Raw genomic sequence first — 20959 nt, 5'->3', positions numbered from 1 at the left:
TGCAACCAAATCAATAGCTCTATATCGAATATGTAACAAGGGCAAGCAAAGCAAAGATACAGCAGTACAGTAGGCATAGGAGCCCAAAAACAAGGACAAATGCCCGGAGTATTAACCAAGGACTCACCTAAAAAAAGCCTTTTAGAAATGTCTGCCTGTATTTTGTCTTTGGCAAATAGTTAAAATTTTAAAAAGGCAGATTTTATTCACACACAATAAGTATTGGGTCAGGGCCAGAGACCTATCTACTCCCAGAACGGAGCTCCGCGGTACTCTCTCACAACGACAGAAGGCGTTAATCAATTGGTACGTGCGGTGTTACAGTTTTAACTGTAACAAATCAAAGTAAATTCAGTTCCTCTTATCTGTTTCTCCTTAACCTTCTGTTTTAAATCATAGCTTGGTTTAAAAACACACTACCCATGACCTCGAAATCTAGCTTAAAAATTCAGCTCCTCTAACTTGATAACCTTTGGCCAGAAATCTCAAAAATTAGCCCGACAACGTGGGGGGGGGAGCATTCAAATCCAACACAAACGTGGACCACTGTTTCTTCTGCACTCCCAGGTGCGTCCTTCCTCGAGGCGCCAGTAGGCAGAGGCTTTCCGTCGTGGACAACTCCTAAGAGAGCCTACGAGACTGCGCAGATTGAAGCCGAAGGAAAATGGAGGCTGTACCGTGCGCGTGCGACAGAGAAGAGCTTTTCTCTTCTTAAAGCGCCGCCGGACTCCCGGCCCAAGAACCTGCCGCGACTTCAAAGTCCACGCCCAGGCCCCACGGCGCAGCCGCCCGCCCGCCTTCCCTCTCCACGCGACATCGGGCCAGCCCCTTCGCTCCTCTCTAGCCCAACCCTTCGCCCCGCCAGTCCTAGACCCGGCATGCATCGCGCCGACCTTTTCCTTCCCAGCCGACCCCCACCTTCGGGCGCCTCCAGATGACAAGCGGCGCGGGGCATTGTGGTCCCGAGCGTGAGAGCGAGACCGGCGGCAGGAAAAAGAAAGGAAAAGACTGGGGCGAGCCGGTAGGGCGGCCCCCGCGCACGCGCACGGGCGGAGGCGGGGGTGAAAAGGGGCGGTACGTGGTCTACGGCGAGCGGAGTGGGGCGGGGTCGCGCGGCCTTGGCGGGGAGTCCGCGAGCCGGGAGGGGAGGGGGTGGGTGAGGGAGCGGGCGGAGGAGGAAGTGTCATGGCGTCGGGCCGTGGAGCTTCTTCTCGCTGGTTCTTTACTCGGGAACAGCTGGAGTGGAGGCGGATAAAGAGCTCTCATACCGCCAGCAGGCGGCCAACCTCATCCAGGACATGGGACAGCGTCTCAATGTGTATCCTTTCCTATTCTTGGCCCTCCGCCGCTCACGCCCTGTCCCCCCTCACTATTCGCCGGGTCGCCTAGTCGCCGGGCCTGCTGTCCCGTGAACATGGCGCCGCCGCCTCGGTCTTCGCTGGGCCTCGGCCGCGCTGTAAGGGAAGGCAGGCTCGGGCTCTGGAGGCCGCAAGCGACCAATGAAGGAGGGGAGGAGAAGAGTCCAGGAATGCGGGCTGGGAGGCTGCGTTGTGTAATCTGTTTGGGGCCGCGCGTGGTGGCGGCGGGGGATGGGAGTGGCGCCGAGGCCAGAAGGGAATCTTAGGGATTACCGCAGAAAAGAGGTGGCTACTTCGACTTCTAGTCGGAGAAGGGGTCGAGAGGTGGGGGGGTTATCGATGCTGAAAGGCGTGTTTCCCGCAGCCTCTCCCCGCACTCCTCGCTGGTTTGATGGCGGGTCTCGTACCTTGAGAGCTCACCGGAGGTCTTTCTGTTCTTGGCGTGGTTTTGTATGGGTGTGCGCGCGCGCGTTTCAACTGTCTGATGTTGAGCTTAGTCAGTCCTAGCCATTGATAAATCCTTCCCGGGCTTGCTTAATAGCAATATTGGAGTCAAATGCTCAGCATTTCTTACTGTTGGCGTCCAGCCTACCACCACCCTGCAGGGTTTTGTTTTTTATATATGTACGTAGTTTTGGGGTTGGTTTTGAGTGAACGGTAAGCATTGGAAAAACACCGCAGATCGGGAATTTTCCATCAAAATTGTTTTGGAAATCAGATCTTGTTTTTCTCGGATATTTCCTAAATGTTACGTTCCAGCTCTCAGCTTACAATAAACACTGCGATTGTTTATATGCACAGGTTTTATATGCACCATTCTTTCACCAAATTCAATAGAAATGTAAGTAGTATTTTGTTTGTCTTTACCATAACAAAATTTTGAGGTAAATGGATACGCAGAAAAAAGTTGGTCCTGGATTTTACTTTCGGATTTAGTGTTGGTAAATTAATAGTGCAGGTAAACCGCGTGATAAACGTTCTGCTTGAAATGCAAAGTGTTTCTGGTTTGTTTTTTAATTTGTGATAACAAGCTGCCGGGCACTGTGTTAGGCTTTGCCAGGTTTTTGAGCTAAAAAATAAACATTTATTTACTTAATACGTCGGTATTTGTTTAAAGTTTATACTTACTTTCGAATAATTTTAAATAGTAATGTACAGTGTAATTTGGCCTAGTCATTCAGTTGTACATCTTAAAAGTGTTGGATTCCTTCTGTTTGAAATACTGTGAATTGGGCTTAATTTAATTGTGACGTTATTTTTAAATGACCCTTTGAAAGTAAAATGGTTAGCAGAAATATTTCATTTGCTAACACAATTTCTTAAGGTGTCAGCGTTCCTCTTTATCACAGCATTAGTTGTCTACTTAAATTTTTGGTGACTTAGACATCAAATTTTCCTGAATTTACACATATAGTGTCAGAGGTGTGTATATGTATAATCAGTTTTGAAGTAAAACTTATCCTCCAGGACTAAAGAACATAACTCGTAAATCTTGAAGAATTGAGTTAATACCGTTGAGTTGAAATTTTTATTTTACCTTGTGAAAGTTGTGAATTTGGTGTCTGTTCTTTTCAGAGTAATATGCATACTGTGCTGCATCCTTCAACAAAATTGCCCATAATTTAGAAATATTTAACTCTATCTTAACTGTCACTATACTTTTTTCTTTTTATCACAGCTGTTTTTAGAATGCTATTCTGAAAGGTGTGTGTAGAAAAAAATGGGCCATGGAAGACTTTATGCTATTTGTAGATTGTCATTAAGAACTTTTTGCTAAGAAAACAATCTTTGAAAAGGTCCTTAAAATACTTTTTTCTAATTCTAATCAATCAATAGATTGATTCCTGTTTTAATCTCTTCTGGTCAAAAGACGTTTTGGTCTCTGCAGGGTCCTTTTCTTCTCTCTCTCTCTTAAATCTACATGATTCTTGGTCTTCTTCCATTTTCCGAGTTATATCTTGTGCACAGAACTTAGGTCAGTGATAGCGCTATGGAAGAGAGAGGAAGCCTTTTTGGCAATAACATTTAGATTGAGAGAATAACATTTTTATTTAAATTGGCTCCAAAGGCAGTGGTAAACTAATGAATACTGATATAAATGTGACTTTCCTTAAGTAGCCCTGGAAAATGCTGGTAGAAATCGCAGGTCAGAATAGTTCTGGAAATTCTTGATGTGGCTACAGATGTCCCATTTGCTGAAACAGGCTTACTTTTCTACTTCCAGTGAATGATCTCACACAAGACTATACTTCTCTTTTTGAACCCTCCCTCTTTCATAATTTGTCTCTGTGGCCTTGTTGGTGTGCTTTAAAACAGATATCTTGCTTACAACCAAAATTCACAGGTTTAACTTTAAATTGACTGGTGAAGCCTGGTCATTTACATTCTTTAATTAATTTACTTAAATCACTCAATAAAAAGCCAAAGTATTTTTATTACCCCACTTAGTGTCTTATATATGTACAAAGGTAAACTTCAGCATTTTACATTAAATTGTTATTAGCAATTGGAATCTGATGGTAATTTCTATTTGAAAAAGTAACATTGCACCCTTCATATCTAATTGTTGTTTTTTTTACCTTTGCTATTATATCAAAAGTGGTTTTAAATATTTGTATTGGTGCACTTGCATCAGTTGCACAGCCTCACTCTTTTATCTTTTTTTTTTTTCCCTATTCTTTTAGGGTGAAGGGGGTGGTCTCAAATTGAATGTGAGTCACTTTTAAATTCATACTCCCCCACATCATTGGGAAAATTTTTCTTGTAGGGTTATAATGGAATGTCATAGTAAACTACAAAAAGCATGAATTTCACCCAAAGTAAACTGAACACCATTCAGTGAATTAAACCCTAACAGACAAATTTTAAGATGCTAGGGACAAACTGTATCTAGTATTATAATAAATACCATGCATTAATTATATTAAAATGTTTAATGTTTATGTGAATTCATTGTGTTTTCCCACACTGACTAATTTAAAAGTAAAATATCCCTTTAAATTTTAAGTGCTATTGTTTAAGAATAAAATCAGTGTCAACATGTGTTGGTGACCCAGAAGCTGTCTTTTATCCTTCAGTTTTATTGTCAGTATCTCTTGGAGGGTTGGACCACTATCAGCAGTAAATGACTTTTATATGTAACCTAATTAGATAAGTCTACCCTTTGCTGACTGGATGCGGTGAGGTTTATGTAATTGGGGTTAATAATTAAAGAATGGCCTTGCAGCTTCAGGCTCAAGATAAATCTAGTAAAGTGTAAAAGCCCTGGCGCCAGCGGTGCCTCCAAGTTATATACTGTGGGAGAACATCCTCTATAGTGTCAATCTTAGAATAAATATTGACCCAGTTTCTCTTAGAAACTCTGTTCGTTAATTTGGTTAGTCAAGTTCATGATGCGTTTGTTTCTTATATTAATTTCAAGTCTAATGAGTTCTCTTAAGATCAGATCGTAAAGAGCATACTGTTTTCTCAGTGTTTTTGGTGGTCACTGTCTATTCTCATAGCACCTTTCCAAATTACATGGTCATTTTAATCTTCTCTTAACTTTCCTTAGTTCCATTACCTTTTTTTTTCTTTTTTTTTTTTTTTGAGCTGGAGCATTCAGAACTGTACATAATATCAGCCAGATTTAAATGTGTTGTAATTCTTATTTAATGTACTGTATTTCTGCTAAGTTTCCAAGAATACACAGTTAAGGACAATATTCAGGACTGATGATTTTAAGGAATGACTATAATGACTTCTAAGAATGCATCATCTAGGTCATAGCTACGTTTCATTTTGTACATCTCAGGTTAGTCAGCTGCTACACATAAGCAAACTTGTGTTTTTGCTTGGGCTAAAATTTGTTTACCACTTTTTTCTTACAATTTTTATAATCTTTCTCGGTTGACTTTGACTGTTGACTAGTAGATGTCATTTGAAAATTTGCAGATGTTCTTTTTGCATTCCTTTCTTCCCCCTGTAAAGACTTAAATGAGGAACACTGTTTTTGAATCCATCTACAGAAATGTCCATAGTCCTTGTTCTTTGATAATACAGCATTCTGCCACTATAATTTTTAAGAATAGTCTTCGCGGGGCGCCTGGGTGGCACAGCGGTTAAGCGTCTGCCTTCGGCTCAGGGCGTGATCCCGGCGATCTGGGATCAAGCCCCGCATCAGGCTCTTCTGCTATGAGCCTGCTTCTTCCTCTCCCACTCCCCCTGCTTGTGTTCCCTCTCTCGCTGACTGTCTCTATCTCAGTCGAATAAATAAGTAAATAATCTTAAAAAAAAAAAAAAAAAAGAATAGTCTTCGCAATAGAAATTTATTCAAGACTTTTTTTTAAAGTAGATTTTTATCCAGTTTACACTGTGCTTATTTATACTCAAATTGCTCATAAAATTGTCAAACATGATTGCCTTTTGTGAAAGGAAACCAACATTTTGGGGAATTTGGTTAGCTGAAGGGTTTTGTTTATATTTTTAGTGTGAAAGCCCTAAATTTCTCTCGAACATAGATGAAGTTAAATGTAAAAATGTGGGTCACTTTTAAAAATGTCCCCCGACACCCACATTCAGACTAGAAGGTAAACAATGTAAGGACAGGGTTTTGTTTCCTTTCTTTTTTGGTTTTACTCACAGTTGTGTCACCAGTAGTTCACATAAAGTAGATAATGTAGCAGCTATTTGTCAATAAGATGGATCAAATCTTATTGCTCACAGATCTGTTGAATGAATCCTTACACATTTTTCTCTGTATACATCCTCTCCACAGAGACAAGTGTTAAATGTTTTATTTTTGAAAACTAATATAGGCACATAGTAAATGAAAATGGTAGAAAGGGGGATATGATAAACTTCCCTCCAATTTGAGTGTGTAAGCCCACTGCCCTAGAACATGTGCTGTTAACAGTTTTTGTGTGCCCTTTCAGAAAACTATTTGTTGTGCAAGCAGGTACATATATGTTTTTCAGCCGCCAAAAAAAGGGTTGGGTTGGGTTTGATTTCACAGTTGTTAGAAGTCCTCTTTTGAATTAGGCCCCAAATTCCCCTTTAGCCATGTATCAGTCTTACCATTTATGCATTGTGCATCCCTCTTTTTCCAGATGGTGTGGTCTATTCCCTTTTCATGTGACAGTAATCTGTCAGGTTTTAAGACAGGTGAAGTTTCAACTCTTCATGAACCATTCCCAAGAAAACTCCACTCTTTGACTTCTGAATTTCTCTCTCTCTTATTCTTTGGGTCCTGTTCACATCCTATTGTATTCCACCTGTTTGGTGTCCTTTATTGTTACAGTATAACTGCATTTATGAGGTAAAGTGGGTTTTTTTAATATAAAGATTTTTATTTATTTGAGAGAGCACAGGAGAGCATAAGCAGGAGTAGCAGCAGAGGGAGCGAGAGGGAGAAGCAACTCCCCACTGAGCAAGGAGTCCGATGCGGGGCTTGATCTCAGGACCCTGGGATCATGACCTGAGCCGAAGGCAGATGTTTAACAGACTGAGCCACCCAGGCACCCGATGGTTTTTTTGATTTTGTTTTTTTTTACTATAAAATACAACAGAAACATAAAACCACCAAACAAATGTATAGCTTCGTGAATTATAGTAGGGCAAACAACCTTGTAACCACCACTCAAGAAAGAGAACTTTGCTAACTATCCCAGCAATGTTTCCATTGCCCCTTCCCTATATCATCCCCTTTCTTCCCTCCACAAAATAACCAATATCCTTGTTATAGTAATTACTTTCTTCAGTTTCTGTATAGTTTTACCACCCAATCCTGCATTCCTAAATGCTACAGTTTAGTCTTGCCCATTATTAATTTGACTAGTCTTTTGAGTCTCTGAATACACAAGTTTCCCCTCCATCCCTTGCTTTCACTTAAATTTTATTTGTTGAAGAACCTAAGGCATTAGACCTGTAGAGTCTGGATTTTGCTGATTGTATACTCATGGTGCAGTTTATCATGTTCTTTTGTTCTTGAAGTCCCTGCAAATTGCCAGGTGGATCTGGAAATTTTATCAAACTCGGGTTAGATGAGTAAGTCTTTAGTAAGACTACAGGTGTTGAGACACCTAATTAGGAGCCACCTGATGTCTTGTTTCTCTGTGTTAGCAGCTGTTGATTGATATTCAATGCCTAGATCCATTCGTTCATTGTGATACTCTAGTTTCTTCATTATTAATTGGAATATTTTTATAATGAAATGCTGTAATTCATCTACTACTTAGACACCCAGTTGTACAGTTCATAAAGGAGAGGCAGAATAAATACATGATTCTCACCCTACATATACCGCCTTTGTTGAAATATAATTCATATACCATACATTTCATCAGTTGAAAGTGTACAGTTTAGTGGGGGGTTTTAAGTATATTCACGAAGTTTTATGTCAATTTTAGAAATTTTCATTACCGCAGGAAGAAACCCTACACCCTTTGGCCTTTGGCTATCTCTTCCTATTTTTCCCCCACCCTATTCTGGACTTTTCCTGTAAGTGGAATCATACAGTATGTGGTACTTTGTGACTGGCCTCTTTCCCTTACTGCATAATATTTTTAACATTTATCTGTGTTGTGGCTTGTGTCGGTACTTCACTTACTTTTATTGCCAACTACCATTATATCATATTTTATATGTCCATTTATCAGTTGATGGACATTTGAGTTGTTTCCACTTTTTGGCTCTCATAGTGCTCCTGTGAACATTTATGTGTTAGTTTCTGGGTGGACTTATGTTTTAGTTTCTCTTGGATGCAGTAGAATTGCTAGACCATATGATAACTCTATACCCCAGTAATCTTAGGTGACTTCCTTATTATCTGTTACAGCAAGGTATTCCAGGCTCGTCTTTTGCATTTTCTTTTCCACAGCTTTAATGGCCATTTCTTTAAGAAATCATCCTTTGTTTTAGTAGGAAGTGGTATTTCAAAACCATGAGCTGGGCACTAGGGATACTCATAATTACTGTGTTCCTCTTGTTTCTAGACATCTGCAATGAAAAGAGTGAGGAAATTTATAGTACCGTAAATATATATTTACTATGCACATTGGTATATTAAATGTTTATTATTCGTTTACACATTAAATATATGAAGTATAGGTTAACCAGATTTTTTTTTAAATAGGTATTTATTTTAAATGTATACTTTAAATAGCTCAGGAGTTTGCTGATTAAAGATAGCAGCAGCATTTTTTACTTACCCTCTCTTTTGTAGAACGTTTCTATGACCTTTCACACCAAAATCGCAGATTTTAAGAATGTGGGATTAGTGGGCACCTGAGTGGCTCAGTCGGTTAAGCGTCTGCCTTTGGCTCAGGTCATGATCATAGGGACCTGGTATTGAGTCCCACATCGGGCTCCCTGCTGGGCAAGGAGTCTGCTTCTCCCTCCCCCTCTGCCTGCTGCTCCCCCTGCTTGTGTTCTGTCAAATAAATAAATAAAATCTTAAAAAAAATAATGTGGGATTAGAGAATTTATTCCAGGGGCGCCTGGGTGGCGCAGTCGTTAAGCGTCTGCCTTCGGCTCAGGGCGTGATCCCAGCGTTCTGGGATCGAGCCCCACATCAGGCTCCTCCACTATGAGCCTGCTTCTTCCTCTCCCACTCCCCCTGCTTGTGTTCCCTCTCTCTCTCTGGCTGTCTCTATCTCTGTCAAATAAATAAATAAAATCTTTAAAAAAAAAGAGAGAGAGAGAATTTATTCCAGTATCACTCATTAACTTAACCCCACATTACACAAATAAGTTTTGAAATAGCAGTACTATCACCACCAGTATAATTACTGAGAACAGTAAAATGTTTTTGTTTTGCTTTCCCTCTCACCCTTGGTTTTTAAAGTCATATTATGGCTACATTATCTTAAATAACCATTATAAAACTTTTTAATCCTTACTTAGTCTTAGTTCTACAAGTAACTATTTTTGCTCACTGCCAGTGCTTCTGTTGAAGTCTCTAGTCGTTTTGATTGTTTGAAGTTCTCTTGAACATTGTGGAAACAAAATTCCTGAATCTTTGCATGTTGGTAATAGTTTATCTGTGATGTTTATACTCAAGGTCAGTTTTGCTGTGTATAAAATTCTTGACTCATGCTTTCTTTTCTTAGGTATCTTAAATATGTGACACCTTTTTTTTCCTGCTATAAAGCACTACTACTGGTGATGATCTAGTTTTCTTATGGCCAAAGGACTTTTTTTTCCCTTTATAATCCAGTAATTTTACTACAGTATGTCTTAATGTTGGTTGTTCTGGGTTTATATACTCGGGTGTGTGATGTGATCTTTCAGTATGTGACTTCATTTCTTTTTTTTTTTTTTTTTTTTTTTTTTTTTTTTTTGTGGGCAGCAAAGCAAGGTTTATTGAGTGATAGTGAAGCAAAGTTTATTGAGTGATAGGACAAAGCTCCCAAAGAGGGAGGGGAGCTGAGGAGCTGAGAGGGTTGCCCACTTCATATCTTTTTTACTCATGTTTTGTGTTTTGAATCCTTAGTGTCTATTAGTTTGGAGGTGTGTTACTGTTTCAATTTTTCTCGTTTTTTTATTGTGGTAAAATATACATAGCATGAAATTTCTCATTTTAACCATTTTTTAAAGATTTTATTTATTTTAAAGATTTTATTTATTTGAGAGAGCGAGCGAGAGAGCACAAGCAGAGGGAGCAGTAGGAGGAGAGAGAGGGAGAAGCAGGCTCCCCACCCAGCAGGGAGCCTGATGTGGGGCTAGATCCCAGGTCCCTATGATCATGACCTGAGCCAAAGGCAGACGCTTAACCGACTGAGCCACTCAGGCCCCCCAAAAGATTTTATTTATTTATTTGTCAGAGAGAGAGAGACTGAGCAAGTGGGGGGGGCAGGCAGAGGGAGAAGCAGGCACCCCGCTGAGCAAGGAGCCTGATGCAGGACTTGATCCCAAGAGACCAAAGCGTCCCTTTTTTTGGGGGGGGAAGATAATTTTAACCATTTTTAAATGTGCAGTTCAGTGACATTAAGTACATTCACGTTGTTGTGCAAACATCACCACTATCCATTTCTAGTACTTTTTTATCTTTTCAAACTGAAATTCTGCTCATTGAGCAAACTCCATATTCTCCCCTCCCCCAGCCCCTGGCTACCACCATGCTATTAGTCTATGAATTTCACTATTGCTTACCTCATAAAAGTGGAATCATACAATATTTGTCCTTTTTTATGTCTGTTTTATTTCATTTAGCATAATGTTTTCAAAATTCATCCATGTTGTAGCATGTGTCAGAATCTCCTTCGTTTTTAGGGCTGAATGTTATTCCATTGTATGTATGAACCACAGTTGGATTCCTTTTACCTTTTGGTTATTGTGAATAATGCTGCTATGAATGTGGGTTTTCAAAAATCCGCTTAAGTCCTTGCTTTCAACTCTTTTGAGCACATACCCAGAAGTGAAATTACTGGATCACGTTGTGATTCCATGTTTTATTTTTTGAGGAACTGCCATATTGTTTTCCGTATCAATAGCACTATCTTACATTCCCATTCACAGTGCACAAGGGTTCCAAGTTCTCCATGTCCTCACGAACACTTGCTCTTTTCTAGTTTTCTGGTAATAACCATCCTAATGAATATGAAATGGTATCTCATTGTAGTTTTAATTTGCATTTCTCTGGTGGCTACTGGTGTTGTAGCATCTTTTCATGTGGTTACTGGCCATTTATATATTTTCTTTGGAGAAATGTCTAACCAGTCTTTCATCCATTTTTTAATTGGGTTTTTTAAGTTATAGGACTTCCTTATATATTCTGAATATTACTCTCTTACCAAATACATGATTTGCAAATATTGTTTTCATTCTGTGAACTCTTTTCACTTTTTTGATGCACAAAAGTTTTTAATTTTGATGAAGCCCAGTCTACCTATTTCTTTCTGTGTTGCTTATGCTTTTGGTGTCATTTCTAAGAAATCATTGCCAAACCCATCATGGAGCTTTTCTCGTTTTCCTCTAAGAGTTTTATGTTTAGTTTTTCAGTTGAGGTCACTGATCCGCTGTGAGTTAATTTTTGTGTGTATGTGAGGTAAGGGTTTGATTTCATTCTTTTGTGTGTGGATATCCAGTTTTCCCAGTACCAGTTGTTGATTTTTTTTTTTTTTTGACCAGTTCTTTCTAGTGTGATTTTTGTTTGCTTAGGGTTAACTCTTCTAATTTTTTCTTAAAGTATCTTTGTATGACCTAAATACTTTTCAGTTACATATACAGAAATATAGCAGCTTGCTTTCTGAGGTTTCCTTGCTGTGTTCCCCTCCCTCATTTTTATCGTCTCTTTACCTTCTCCCTATCCTACCAGTTCTGCTTTGGTTCTCAAGTTTCTCTTCAGTGTGGAGTCCTGGAAAAGAGCCTTGGGAGATCACTTCGAAGAGTACATAAGAAGTTAGCTTTGGGGCGCCTGGGTGGTGCAGTCGTTAATCAGCTCAGGTCGTGATCCTGGCATTCTGGGATCGAGCCCCACATCAGGCTCTTCCGCTTGGAGCCTGCTTCTTCCTCTCCCACTCCCCCTGCTTGTGTTCCCTCTCTCGCTGGCTGTCTCTATCTCTGTCAAATAAATAAATAAAATCTTTAAAAAAAAAAAAAAAGAAGTTAGCTTCAACCCTTTAAGCCCTACTCTAGGCCTGTGGCACCTACCCACTAACTGAACTTGACAGAATTACTCCCAGGTTCAGCTGCCGTTTCCCGATTGGCCTATCATGATTTCCAATAAATGTCTGTGGGCTATTTTGAGGTTCTTTTATCAAATCCAGCAAATGCCCCATTAGTTTCCTTTGCTTCTTGTTGCATAGATGCTGATACTGGGTAGGTGTTGTGGTGACATATTTGCCAGTTTTGTCCTTAACCCATTTGTATTTTGGACTTTCCTAGGAATGCCTTGCCAGGTAGTTTGGTTATAAATATCCATGGGGTTTTGCTTTTGCTCTCTTGTTATTCTGTTTTTCTGTGGGGATTTGGTTACCTCCTCTGCCACTATCTCCTCAGAACTCTTCAGATAAGACATCAAAAGGTAATTTTCTGTCACTTTAGGAGATTGTACACTAATTTCCAAACACAGAGATAGACTATCATGTAATTGTACAGTTGACCCTTAGGTTTGAACTCTGTGGGTCCACTTACAGATTTTTTTTCAATAAATACATTGAGAAATTTTTTGGAGATTTGCAGCAACTTGAAAAAAAAACTCAATGACAAGCCACATAGTCTAGAAATACTGAAAATTTGAGAAAAATTAGGTATTGTGAGAATATGGTATATAACATACTAAACGTGTTAATTGACTATGTTATCTATAAGGCTTCCAGTCAACAGTAGGCTACTTGGAAAGTTTTGGGAGAGTCAAAGTTACATGTGTATTGTCAGGAGGTGGGGAGGGAGGCGTGGCGCTACTAACCCCCACTTTGTTCAGGGGACAACTGTCCTTTAATAGGTTTAAGAACTTCTAAGAAGATAAGGATAATTTTTTAGGAATAATTAAGTCACTTGACTTCATTCTGTCAAAGAAGAAACATATGATCCACCCGGGACAGTTTAATCAATAGACGTTAAAAGCATATGTGATATTCTTGACTGATTTTTTTGCAAATGAATTCTGAAAAGAACTCTAGATAATGTTCTCCCACAAAACTTTAATGTTCCTTGGCTAATTACAGGGATGTTGACTGATGTGGTATATTGGGTTCTATATTATACAAGTCTTCATAAAGTCTTCGTGAGGCAGTTTTTTCCCCCCAGAAAATGAGATGATTGTAAAAGGTTCAAATCAGATCTTTTCTGTGCGCGCGCGCACACACACACACACACACACACACTTCTATGTGTCTCTTAGTCTTGATAGTTCATATGTTTTTATGGTACCTTTAGCTCATTTGTCTCAAATAAGAAAGCATTTTATACAGTTTGGTGGTGTAGTTATTTCTAAACTAACTGATGTGTAGAATAGAGCAGATCTTTACATTAACAAATGTGTGTTGGTATTTGTATTAGCTAAGACACACAAAGGTCTCTGTCAAAACTGTGTAATTTTTAAATTGACTTTGAAGGCAGAACAGGAAGTCTGAAGATATTTTTAGTGCATTAAATTGGGTAAAATAATTTTCTTGAGGGAAAATCAAATTAGATTGCTATATACTCTACAGTGGGGAAACTGATGGAAATCTTACCACCCTACCATAGTTTGGGGCATAAATTTAAAGTTTTATTCTTAACTAAGTTATGGTTCTAGATGCAAAGGTGGTGTATTAAGTACTCCTGATACCATATTTACAGAAAAACACGTAAAATGAAGTTTTTCTTTAAATTATTTGAGTCTGATACAGAAGAAGAAACTAATGACTGTAGAAGTTCACTTACTTGTTCAGCATTAAAATTTTTAAATATTACAGCTTTAATGGTTTGTACTTTGTTACATGATACTCTGTTTCCATGACAGTAGTTATTCCACAAACATTGAGTGCGTGTTAATGTGACAAGCAGTGTGCAAAGAAGGTATGTTTTTTAAAAAATAAATAAGAAATAGTGTTTTTCCTAAGGGACTTACATTCTAGTGAAAGAGGAGGAAAAAATTGTCTTTCTACTGTGGGAATGACTAGGAACAGTAATCAATTTGAGCCATTTTGTGATGCCTATTTGATACGTTTCAGTCTGTTTCATATCATTTTAATGAAATTTTTCTTTAGAATGCCAATTGTGGGTTTAAATCTTTGCTGATAATGTAGCCACTAACTAGAAGTGGGTTAATTTCACATTTCTTTACTATTTTAACATGGTTACTAGGAAAATTTTAATTACAGTTGTGGCTCACATTACATTATTATTTGATGGTGCTGGTTTGAGCTATAAACTCTTAAAAAGTAATAGCAGTTAACTAATGAAAAGTATAGACATTCATATCTGTCAAGATTACTATTGGCTCTCACTGTAGTAATTTTTATATAGAGAAGTTTGCACATTCAAGCTAATTTTAAATAGAGGGCTCATTTAGAAGTTGAAAAAGTAATGATGATTCTTTACTGGTCAAAAATCCTGAGATCATGAAAACTGTCATAGTTTCATGCTTAGGGAAAAAAAAGAAGCTTTGAGAAGGTAAAGAAAATTCTGAGTATTTGGGGGCAGTCTTTAAATGATATGTTGATTCAGAGAAGATAACCAAATTTTTACACGCTCCCCATATCCTTAGATAGAAGTTTTAGATAGATTATATTGCTCTAGCTCAATGGTTGCTGTTTCGAGTGACTAATAGGAGTAGCTACTTGAATTAACAATATGGTTCACTTTAGGTAGACTTAAACATCTGTTCAAATTATTTTTGCTAAACAAATCAAGGGTTTTCTGAAATAATTATGTAATTTAAATGTCAAAGTTGAATGTTGTTTAAGAAATGATATATAATATACTTTCTGAAAAAGAAACCTGATTTTACTTTTAAATTAACAGATGTGTTATAAAGTCACACAGCGTTAACATGAATGTTGTTTACCACTGTTTATTGTACTGTGATTAGGTTTTTGGTTTCCTAGGAATTTCCTTTGTTGGAAGTAATTTAAAAGGGATGTCTTTGACATAAGCTTCTTTAAAAAAAAAAAAAACTTTATTCAGATAATTCACAGACCATAAAATTCACCTATTCAGAGTGCACAGTTTAACGAATGTGTTACAGAGTTGTACAGCCATCATCACAATCTTAAGTTTATAATACTTTCATCACCCCAAAAAGAAACCCCGTACCCATTAGCAGTTATTCACTGATTTCTTCCCCTCTTTCAGACCTGGCAACCATTCTTTGTCTCTCAATAGATTTACCTTTTTTCTACATTGCATATAAATGAAATTATGTAATAATATGATCTTTAGGGTTATCATAGTGTTTGCAAGATCCATCCATGCTGTAGCATGTATCGATGCTTCATTTCTTTTTGCTGCTGAATAACATTCCACCCATCATGTGGATATACCTCATCTTATCAGTTGGTGGACAGTTACGTTATTTCTGATCTTTAGGTATGGTGAATAATGCCGCTGTGAATAGTCCTGTACAAGTTTTTGTGTGAACATACATTTTTGTTTCTCTTGGGTACCTAGGAGTGGAATTGCTGGGTTGTATAGTAACTCTAGACCTCAGTAATCTTGGAAAGCTTTTTAAAAACATTTTGAGAAATTGCCACACTTTTGCAAAGTAGCCATAACCATTTTACCTTCCCACAAGCAATATGTTAAGAGTTCCAATTTCTCCACACCTTTGCCAACATTTTAATTGTTATTGTCTGTTTTTTTAAATTATTATTATAGCGATCTTATGGGCATCCTAGTGAGTATAAAGCATTATCTCGTGGTTTCGATTTGCATTTCCGTAATGACTGGTGTTATTGAGCATCTTTTCATGTGTTTATTGGCCATTTATAGTATCATTTTGGGGGGAATATCTACTTATCCCTCCCCACCCTTTTTTTTTTGAAGTAGGCTGCACACAGGCAGAGCTTGAACTCATGACCCTGAGATCAAGAGTCGGACCTTTAACCCACTGAGCCATCCAGGAGCCCCCCCTTTCCCATTTTTTAAACTGCATTGTCTCCCTATTAAATTGTAAGAGTTCTTCATATATTCTGGATACCAGTCCCTTATCAGATACAGGATTTGCAGGTATTTTCTCCCATTCTTTGGGTTATCTTTTTCATTTTGCTGATGGTTTCATCTGTAATATATGCATTTACTTTATTAGGATTTTTCTTTTGTCACTTGTGCTTTGATGTCATATCAAAGAAAATATTGCTTGATCCATGGTCATGAAGATTTATTCCGGTTTTCTTCTAAGAGTTTTATAGTTTTAGCTCTTATATTTAGGTCTATGATCCATTTTTAGTTAGTTTTTGTTTATGGTGTAAAGAAGGGGACTGACTTCGGTTTTTTGCATGTGGATATGCAGTTGTCCCAGCACCTTAAAAGACTATTTTTTTCTCCATTGAATTAAATATTTGTTTCTGGAAACTGTTCTATTCTTTGATCTTCATGTCTTTCCTTATACTATTATCACATTGTCTTAATTACTATAACTTTTGTAGTAAATTTTGAATTCAGGAAGTATGAGTCTTCTGACTTTTTCTTTTTCAAGATTGTTTTTGCTCTTCTGGGTCCCTTGCATTTCCATAGGAATTCTAGGATCCGCTGGTCAGTTTCTGCAGAAAAGTTGAGATTTTGACAGGGAATGTGTGGATCTGTCGATCAATTTGGGCAATTCTATCCACAATATTAAGTCTTCAGTAATATTCTTATTTGTTTAGCTATCCGAAGGAAAGTGGACTTTTAAAAATTTATGTGGAGTATTTGAATACCTATGCAACTTGTTTCCTAGTAATCTGTGACTATTTATTGTCGGTTGGTAAGAGCTGAGTATGTAAGGGAGAGTAGAGACTTAACTATGAAATGCTACATGTACTTTGTAAGTTGAATTTTTTTTCATTTTGTAACAGATTCATAATGGTAACATAGGCTCCATAAATAAATTTTTTAAAGCCAGGTTACATTAAGCATTTAAATACTTATAAATATCATGTAATTACTCTGGAAATCAGGCCTTATTCTCTTAATTATTACTGCTTTTCAGCATTACTGAATAATAGTCAGTCTTTATTAAACCAGCTCTCTTTTAGATGTAATTAGAAATCCCAAATAACATCCAACCTGAAGGCTTTATTTCCAGTATAAATTTTGTTATGCTGACAGTATTACACTCATGCATAATTATATGTGTAGGAAAACAACTAAAATACCACATTGAGTTAATGACATTTTCTCTAATACTGGGATGTCAGTCTTTTCAGTGCATCAAAATTAAGGAAATGAACCACTTTTTACTGGAATTTTGGTCTAATTGGTCAAGCTTGGTGATCTTTGTTATGAATAAATGGACATTTTGACTTCTGTTTTCTTCTTTGTTGAGGAGCTGTTAGCCCCTTATTATATCTAAGTTTCTACTTCCTTTTTCCTATTCTAGGACCTTTCTGGGAGTCTCCTAAAGTTATGCCGTTACCATTTTTCTCTTTAACTGTAGCCTTAGGTGTGTGGTTTCCCAATTTTGAACTGTGGTACCTAGAACTAACTGTGTATTCATTAATGAAGCTTTTTGAAGGCACAGGAAAATAGTTATCCTAGTCTTAGGGGAGGCCGGAGTTTGGGGACAGTTAAGGAACAGGGCAGAAGTGGATTCACCAGCCTGTAGGGCCTGAAGATGAAACATAAGGACAGATTAGAACAAACCTATTGATGATGTATTAGCAAATAGAAGGTGGACATGGAAGTCTTTTCTTTGCTTCTGTTAGGACTCTTAGATTAGGAAATTTAAGTCGAAGAGTAATAAAACAGCTTGTGGCTAGTTCTTAAATAAAGATGTACACACAAGGTGTATGCACAATATTAATTACTGGAAGAATAAAGACCAGAGTGATTCATTTGAAACTGGTACAGCCAGCATCAGTGATTTAGAAATTACCCAGGCTTTTATTAATTCAAACTGACCTTGCCTCCAAATATCAAGGTTGAAGCCAGCAGTGGAGAGTGAAGAATGTCAGCAGTGAGGGCATTATGAGCAGAAGGGGGAGACAGCAGCCAGGAATGGGCAGGAGGAGAAAACATGGAGAAGGAAGGGAGTCAGATCAAGAGGTAGGAATGGAAACATGTAAAGGACTAGAAAAAGAGAAGGGGGTGAAAACAACTGGAGGGAGCAGGGACAAAAGAAATACTGGTGTATTGAAGTGATTGAAGTAATGTGTGTCATCATTTTAGTGTGTGTGAATCTGCTTAGTTAAGGCTACCATGGAACCTTTAAAGAATTCAGTTTAACTGTGAAAGGAAGAAGATGAGCAAGAAAGAAGGGAATTTTTAAAAGCATGCTAAATCACTTTTTAATTTTAAGATCAGCAGTAGCAATACACAGTTGTTTAACTTTACAACATAGTAATGATAGTATTTGAGTCCTCTTACTCGGGGGCACTATTCTAAGTGCTTTATTACATAGATTCATTTAATCCTCACCACAATTTTACAAGCGGATACTATTTCTCCCATTTTACAGATGCGGAAACTGAGCCACAAAGAAATAAGTAATTTGCCTAGGCTAGTCAGATAACAGAGCCAGGATTCCACTGAGGCAGCCTGACTACTATGCTACAGCTGGCTTCATCACCTCTTCCTCCCCCTCTCCATGATTTGTATGGTATATTTCTGTAGAAATTTGTCTTGTTTTGAGAATGTAATATCCCTTTGAAATAGTTGTACATCTGCTAGGCTGACAAACTCTTGACACTATTTAAAAATCAGTTTTTATTTCCTTTAGTTATAGTAATTCAAGAAGGTTTATTAAATTAGGTAGCAGAACACAAAGATGGATAGTGCGTGGTCTCCCTCCCCAGTGAACTAAATCTCAGTTTGTAATTGTTTGCTCACTCGAACCAAGTATCTACTCCAATAAGGGTCCGAATTCTTTGACTTTGAACCAAGTTTATGTGCACTAATGAAAGTCTGTTGCCTTCAAAACTATGCTCACCTTTAAAAGCCACAGACCAACTAATAATATAGCCATTACTTAAAACTTTTGGAATTCTTTTCCTTTCAATAAGCCACACAACAAAATCGGCTTTCTATTAAAAAAAAAACAAAAAACAAAAAACAGAAGTACCTAACTTGATTTACCTTCTTTAGTCGTCCTTAAAATTAAAGCCTCACATGGATATTCACAAAGTATTTCTCTAAAAAGGTGTTTTGTTTTGTTTTGTTTTGTTTTTACAGCCCTGATGGAGTAAAATGTTTGCAGGCTGTAGAGGAGGAAATGTGAATGGAGTTAGTGGATTTCACCAGAACTTTGGAAGAGTGTTGGGTATTAGTGTTGCACTGGAGGAGGATGAGAATTGAGCCCTATTTAGAGGGAACAGAAAGACTTCTGTGAGGAGTGTGGGTAAATAAACTAGGAATCTACTCTGAAGATTATTGCTTAGCTCTCTGAACATTTAATTTTTAAAATTGCTTGTAGAATTTTAGAACCATTCACTAGTATACATACTTTGTTCCATTGAGACTATTTTGCAAGGAGAAAAGCTGTGTGGTTTGAAAGTACTTCTTGATAGTGAGGCTTACAAGAAGTCTGAAGAGAATGAAGCGGTGATTGGGAATCCTAAGAGATTTTACCAAGAAGAACTCATTGGAGACTTTTAGAGGTACCTTTTAGGCAAGTAAGAGAAATCCTGCATCATCTGGCAGTTAGGAAGTTAGTTTAAGTTCAGTCTGATTTGACATTGGACTTGAGTCTGTATTGCTTCACTCTTTGGTAAATCGTTCTGGCATTTGATGGCTGGCTTAGCCATTCCCCTCTTAGACATGACTTAGATAAAAAGTGAAAGATTGTGGGAAACTGAGAGTATCTTTATTGTTTCTTGCATTTCTTACCCTGTAGTATTGGCTCCTAGATTTTTACTGTGGTATTTGGAATACTTTGAATTTAACATCGGTGCCTTTATAATTATATGTGGATTATCCACATATCATTCATTTGGCAAATGTGTTGAAGAGCAGCTACACAATGGGAGACAATGGGAACATGAATGAATAATTCAGTCTCTATATTTAAGCTGCTGCTAGACTGGTAGGGCAGACAAAATTAGTAAGCCAGAAGTTAGAATACAGTGGAAGTACAATAATAGAGGTATGCAGCTTCCTGTTGAATAAAGAAGGGCACTTCACTCTGACTTGGGAATTTTCCTTAGAATGAGGTAAGCCTTTAAATAGAAAAGGAATTCTTCAAATGAAGTACATAGCAGTGTAGGAAATGTTCAGTATGTGGAAGAAATAACTAAGGAAATGATTGTCCACTCTCTTGTGCTTTCTACATTTCACAAAAACCCCTGCCTGCATGACTGCTATTTAGCTGGTATTTCAAGAATATTAACTAATTTTGCTGTTGCTTAATTAAATCTGTTGTAAAGATAACATTAGTTTATTCTAAGTCTGTGAAAACTAAGAATAAGTTCCTTTTTTGAGCATTCTCAATTTTATATGTTTTCCTTGTTGTAATTTTAATTCTAAAGGATGGAAGTAAGTTGAAAATCCAAGTTGAAATTACTCAGTCCTTTTAAGGTAACATTACTGGTTGTTTGGAGCCAAACTCACTTAATTTTAGGTCTGTTTTAAACATGTGTACATCAGGAAAAGAATTTCTTGAAGTCATTTTTACTCCATTTACTCATCTGCAAATGCAATTTGGACCAGTGAGGGTCCCTTTCAGATCCAAAATCCAGTGATTGAATTTCATGGCTCAGCATTATTTATAAGTTGTTTTTAAAAGCTCAGAGGAAAGAGTCATCCTTCTTGTATCAGAAACTTTCTCTTCATGTTAACTACCCAAATCATGTAGCGTGATTTATGCTTTCTCTCCTCTCCTCCCTCTTTTGGCATTGTTTCCATACAGTGATTGATGACCCCCAAGATAAGTGAGACTCAGATGCTCATCTCTTGAAAAATAATCTGAATCTTGACATTTAGAAATCATCTTCCCGTGAGAAATTTCTTCTGTGTAATCTTAGATTATTTGAATTTAGAATGTGCTTATTTTCTGAGTCAGCAAT

The 20959-nt window shown here is 37.7% G+C and overlaps 1 protein-coding gene across 1 annotated transcript in view; it reads left to right on the top strand.

The window, feature by feature from the left end:
• The first annotated feature begins 1103 nt into the window (after positions 1 to 1103).
• CCNT2 (cyclin T2) overlaps positions 1104 to 20959 on the top strand; it is a 38314-nt gene continuing 18458 nt past the window's right edge. The window contains 3 exon segments of the mRNA XM_040645507.1: positions 1104 to 1234; positions 1237 to 1318; positions 2118 to 2199. Of these exon segments, the coding sequence (XP_040501441.1) occupies positions 1186 to 1234; positions 1237 to 1318; positions 2118 to 2199 (213 nt within the window). The 5' untranslated portion in view covers positions 1104 to 1185.

Source organism: Ursus maritimus, unplaced genomic scaffold (genome assembly GCF_017311325.1).
Source record: "Ursus maritimus isolate PB19 unplaced genomic scaffold, ASM1731132v1 scaffold_1, whole genome shotgun sequence".
Classification (NCBI taxonomy): domain Eukaryota; kingdom Metazoa; phylum Chordata; class Mammalia; order Carnivora; family Ursidae; genus Ursus; species Ursus maritimus.
This window is presented reverse-complemented; position numbering and strand designations above follow the sequence as displayed.